We start from the raw sequence: 6,000 nt of genomic DNA on the forward strand, positions 1-6,000 counted from the left end.
AAATGCTTACGGGCCTTATTGCACTTAGCTCTCCCAGCCACTCTCATCAGCAGACGCTGTTGCTCTTCTCATTTTACAGGTGAGGAAACAGGTGCAGAGAGGTGAGGTAGTTAGTCCAAGGTGGGTTGGCGGCGGTGCGAGGCAGCACCTGCATTTAGCCCAGGCCGCTGTTGTCTGCTGCTCCTCTGTGAGTGCCAAGGGGCAGCGGGGAGGTGGATGGGAATCCTGACCAGGCGACCAGCTTTGGAGTGGAGAACTAAGGTGCAGTTGTCCTGAGGACGCACAGTAGGTTGGTTGAGCAGTTGTTGCAGTAACTGCTTAGTCCCAGTGACCTCATTACTGTTGCATATTGGCTACTAAGTACCTCTTACTCTGTTGCCTGAAGGCCAGTGTAGACTGTAGGGAGAGCCTGGAGCCTGCCACTGCTCCTTTCCAGGGAAAGTCCTCACCGTGCAGCCGGTCTGTCATGGGCACGAGAGCCCCGGGGCGAGGGCTGAGTTTAAGGTGAAAGCTTGTCTGTTTGGAAGGACAACCCAAAACTGAATGTTCCAGTGTTACTCCTCACCTCCGGATTTGGGGTTCCTGCGGTGAGTGAGTGTGTGCAAGAGTAGGGCAGGAGAATGCCAGGAGGATTGTGGGGAGGAGTCCATGAGATGGAAAGGAAGCTGCTTCCTGAACTCTGGGTGTCGGGGAACGCATAGCCATCGAGTGTTGACTTCTTCCAAAGCAGTTTCTGATGAGTTCTTTGGGAAAGTATTTTGTTTCTCTGCCTTCTTGAAAGGTACTGGCCCCCAGAGCTTACCCTGTCTGGTGGTTGCAGTGGCGTCCAGGCGACTCTGGACCCACTGGCCTGTCCTCACACGCTGAATCCTTGGTGGTTTGCCCTCAAGTGTAGACATTAAAGCCCAGAATAGGGGTGTACTGAATGCCCTGTCCCTGTGTTGCCTTTCACTGGTGTTTAAACCTTCCATCACACCCTGATGGTTTTGGTTAAAGGAACTCCGTTTTTAATGCTTCAAGGCTGAAGGAAACCAAACATTGTCTTTTTTTTTTGGAGGAACACAGTTTCACTGGTGGGGTGGGCGGTAGGGCATGAGTATGGCCTGGACAGTTGCTTAGGCAGCTTTTGAGTGCCATTTGGTGACAGTTCTTGTTGGGGAGAGTATTTCTAAAATAGCCCTTTATTTGCTGAATCTTTTAGGTGAAAGTTTTTTTTGGTAAAGTTATCTTAAAGAATGAAAACCCAAAGTAGATAAACAATATCAGTATTGTTTGGAGAAACAATATCAGTATAACGTACAATTTAAAAAATGGCTTTGAAGTTACATTAAATTATTTCAAAAATTCGACCAAATAGAAGTCGGGAGCCAAGCACCTCTCCCCATCCCAGCATATAGGGTGGGCGTGGCAGAGACTAACTCATCGTGTTCCCTGTTGGCTCCCTCCCCTCACTTCTCTTTGATGCTTGGTCACCTCTAGTGCTGATCCAGGGCTGCAGGGGCTGGACAGAACGTGGGCCTTGCTGTGAGGGGCTGGGGCCTGGGAGTTGTCCTGGATTCAGGGACTACTGATGCTGACAATGTTCTCTGACCCCCTTTCATTACTAAGAAAAAACACCAAACCTCTGTACAGTTTTGGCAGCATTTTGATGCCTGGCTGTGGAGAGTCCTGCATATTAAAGCAGTTTTTAAAATGAAATCTTTACAGGTGCCAATAATAAAGCTCACAGATCAGGAGACTGAAGTGAAAGTTGACATCAGCTTTAACATGGAGACGGGCGTCCGGGCAGCAGAGTTCATCAAGAATTACATGAAGGTACTGTGCTTGGTGACCTAGTGCGGCGAAAGTGCGGGACTGGAGTGCTTATGCTAGGCGGCGTTTCTCCTACAGATGTTTACAGCTGTCAGCTGCACACAGGAGTCTTTCGTAATACAGACTACGCTTACATTATTTTTCCTACAATATTATTTCCAGAGATACTTTGAAGTTACATAGCTGTTTTTAAAATTTGCTTTTCTTGAGTAACCATTTTATAAAGTTGACAATTATTTTAGAGGGCTTTGTTAAAATGTTCTTTCTAGTTATTACAGAGACTCTTCTAGCTCAGCGTGCCTCATTCGCAGGTTTTGGCCAAGGGTCCAGTGGAAGTTGATAAATCATGAGGTGTCTTAGATATACTCACTTTGGATGGTCTCAGTGCCTGAGGATGGGCAGAGAGACTTGGTTGAGCTGACATATTTGGGACTCTGACCATGTTCGTGGTCTTAAACGGGTGGTCGTGACCTTCTGTTACAGTAGAGGACGTGCATTCCTTAGCAGGGGCAGATCCACCCCTGGGTGGTCGTGACTTACTTCCTGTTACTGTAGAGACTGTGCAGTCCTTAGCAGGGGCAAATCCTGTTACAGTAAAGGCCATTGCAGTCCTTAGCAGGGGCGAGTCCACCCCTGCAATCTGGTCCCGTCTTGTTCCATTTTCAAGGGCCTTGCCCTTCAGGTTCCCTCTTCCCCCTTGTCATCTGGTCTGAAGGAGCATGTCTGCCCCCAGCACAACACGGACAGCAGCAGCCAGGCTTTCCCTCCCTCCTGTCATCTCCTGCCGCTCTGCCTTCCTTGCCACCCTCACTCTGCTCTCCTGCTCCGGAGACCCCCACTGTCCTCACGGCCTGCGTAGCAAGCATATAAATACTCCAGCGAATGCGCTGGTTTCTCCTTGAGTTCCTTTGCGCCTGTGGACTCTTCATGGTGGGGGTGCACCCCTGCTGAGTCATAACCGAGGGAGAGCTCCACAGTGTCGATTTTCACAAGCCCCTCAGGAAATTAATTCTTAGCGTCTCCCAACCAAAGTTTGAGACTTACTGACTGAGAGTCTTCAGATGGGCAAGAGGATGGAGGAAACTTTCCTTTCTGTCTTGTGTAATTTGCTATGTGAAATCTCTTTGAAAGTATGGTAATTACTCAGTAAATCTTTTTCTTTTGGAATTTACAGAAATATTCGTTGCTGCCTTACTTGATTTTAGTATTGAAACAGTTCCTTCTGCAGAGGGACCTGAATGAAGTTTTTACAGGTGGAATTAGCTCATACAGCCTAATTTTAATGGCCATTAGCTTTCTACAGGTACGTATGCTTTCTTGAGACCGTTTCTGTTGAGACATGTGTAAGACTAGACTCTTCCAACCAGTTGTCTTGTGGGTTCCCGCAGCCTTTGCTCTCCTTTTACTATATTGTTTCATTTTGTTAGAGGCTGATTTCTGATTCTTATATTAAAACCCTCTTGATCAATGCACCTTTCTGGAGGCTTCTTTGTATCTCATTTTGTACTGGGTGTAACTGTTAGTGTGGGGGTGCCCATCTGGTTCTGTGAGTCCAGTGCACATCAGTGCAAGCTCAAGGAGTTCTCTGTATTCAGAAATGTCCATTTCATGGTAAACAATAAACATTTCTTGATGCTTGCCTGTGATTTATATTGAAAAAAATTGTCTCAGAATAAAGTTTGGTACCATATATGAGAAAAGGATTTACAAGAGAGCTTTCTCAATTGATGAAACCTCATTATTTTGTCTGAAATTATATGTGGTCCTTATTTTGTTGAGTAATGTGGAAAATCTATCAATAGAAAACAGATGTGTTTTAAAAAGTATCGTTAAATGCTGTGATGTATTGATAAACTGTACTTACACTTTTTAAACATTTAAAATCATCTCTAATTGAAACAGTATTCTGTTTATATTTTCTTGAGTGAAGAATTCTGTTCTTTACAAAATCTTGCCTATATAATTTAGCTGTACAACTGTATTTGTCCATGTGTACCATTCATGTTGTGTTTGTGATTGTGCTGAGCGAGCCGTTTCTGTGCATGATTTGGTAATGTTCTCACTGCCATTAATGCTATGATAGGAGAACCACTGGGTAACCAGCTGTGATGATCGCAGCTTCCTTGGTCTGTCTCTGCAGAGATGCTTTAAGAGTAGTGAAAATGGAATTCCATGTCTGTTTTCTTACAGTTCAAGTCACACTGTCCTGTTTTCACTTTCCCCTCTGAGATGTGGCCCTTAGTGTATAGCCTTTCTTCCATAGTTTTTGGACATTATTTTGAACTAAACATGGGCCTCTGTTCTTTACTAATATACTCCTGACTTGCACTATTTTCATGGCCTTGTAGTAACAATAGCTACTTAATACTTTGATCATGCATGTGCCATGTGTGCCTGGGCCCAGGGCCTCCTGCCACCCCCTCAGGGGGTCCTTTCAGTGATCCTGTGACCCCACAGGAGGCCACCATAGCATGAGTGGGATTCCTGTGTTCACTGCCACATCCCTGTGCCTTGTCCAGTGCCCAGAGCTTGTCCTGCCTCAGTGGTGTGACTGTGGCAACATCTGAGTTTGTTGACTGAGTGAGGGGAGGAGGCCCACCCTGCCACTGGCCAGGCTCTTGGATATGTGATTTTGGCTAAAAGACAAGGCATAAGGAAGGGAATAAAGGTGAGGCCAGAATTGGAATCCTCCTCTTGTGTGGTAGAAATATGCAGAGAACTCCGGGATTCTTCTGAACCTTAAAAACATTTGTATGCTTTCGAGCTGCAGCTCCTCCTGGCACTCTGTGTTATAAATAGATTCAAGCACCATGCTTCTCTGAGGGTTTCTCTCCTGTGCCCTTGTCCATCCCTTTCTGGTTGGCACTGTCCGATAGAATTCTCTGTGATGGTGACGGCCACTTCTGCGTGGTCCGGCAAGGGGCTTGGTGCCACATGTGGCTACTGAGTATTGCAGTGTGGCCTGTGAGAGCAACAAGCTGGATTTTTAATTAATTTGTTTTAGTTCATTTAAATAGACATGTGGGCAATGCAGGTCTGGACAGCTGAGAATTAGGACTCTCAGGAGGTGTGGTGGACAGTGGTTTAGTTCAGAACAAGCCCAGTGCCTGCTTTTGAAGACGATATGGCATTGAACTGAGAGTGGTGCTCATCTGTGTGCGAGCAGAATGGAAGCTTGCTATAAATATTATGATGTAATACTGATGACCTATACTTAGCTGAAATCAGTCATTTCACTTTCTGGTTTTATGTGATACCGCCATACTGTTCAGTCTAACAGTGACCCCTGTTGGTTGTACTTCAGCATAATGAAATTAGGACGATGAGAATCTGAAATTACATCTACCATCCAGGCAACTAAGTTATGCAGAATATAGTCAACTTATTTGCCAATATTTGGTTAATCATGTATCTGTGTTTGCAGGAAGTTTGCTGTATGGATTAACAATTCTAAAAATTAAACGACAATAAAATTCAGATTAGTACATTGTATTCCTTTTAACACTCCTCATTGAAGAGGCTGCTGTTCAGGCTTCCTCGTGGTGCTGGTGAGTGAGCAGGTGCCTCTCACTGGTATTGCCTTGAAGAGGCTGCTAGACGGCAGACTTCGTTGCATCCTGTTTTCTTTAGAACATGCCCTGAATCCATACAAATTGTGGGTGCATTGCTTTTACAGTTGCATCCAAGAATTGATGCCCGGAGAGCTGATGAAAACCTTGGAATGCTTCTTGTAGAATTTTTTGAACTCTATGGGAGAAATTTTAATTACTTGAAAACCGGTATTAGAATCAAAGAAGGAGGTGCCTATATCGCCAAAGAGGAGATCATGAAAGCCATGACCAGCGGGTACAGACCGTCGATGCTGTGCATTGAGGACCCCCTGCTGCCAGGTAAGGGCTCCCCGACCTCCACTGCTGGGAGCTAGGCCAGCCTCGGGGGGTGAGGGGGAGGTGCGGGGACTATGTTGGGGCTCTGAGAGCCTCGGGCAATTCATTTGCTCTTGATACAGGTTTCTCTTTTTTTTTTTTGAGACAGAGTCTCGTTCTGTCACCCAGGTTGGAGTGCAGTGGCGTGATCTTGGCTCACTGCAAGCTCCGCCACCCGGGTTCACGCCATTCTCCTGCTTCAGCCTCCTCAGTAGCTGGGACTACAGGCGCCCGCCACCACGCCCGGCTAATTTTTTGTATT

General features: G+C 46.0%; 1 protein-coding gene across 1 annotated transcript in view; it reads left to right on the forward strand.

Moving 5' to 3' along the window:
• The window catches only part of PAPD7 (PAP associated domain containing 7), a 42,008-nt gene that overhangs the window by 25,976 nt on the left and 10,032 nt on the right, over positions 1-6,000 (forward strand). Inside the window, exons 5-7 of the mRNA XM_011940962.1 lie at positions 1,708-1,815; positions 2,987-3,115; positions 5,489-5,702. Coding sequence (XP_011796352.1) covers positions 1,708-1,815; positions 2,987-3,115; positions 5,489-5,702 — 451 coding nt within the window. The remainder of the gene's footprint in view (positions 1-1,707; positions 1,816-2,986; positions 3,116-5,488; positions 5,703-6,000) is intronic.

Source organism: Colobus angolensis, unplaced genomic scaffold (assembly GCF_000951035.1).
Source record: "Colobus angolensis palliatus isolate OR3802 unplaced genomic scaffold, Cang.pa_1.0 Scaffold196, whole genome shotgun sequence".
In the NCBI taxonomy this organism is placed as follows: Eukaryota; Metazoa; Chordata; class Mammalia; order Primates; family Cercopithecidae; genus Colobus; species Colobus angolensis.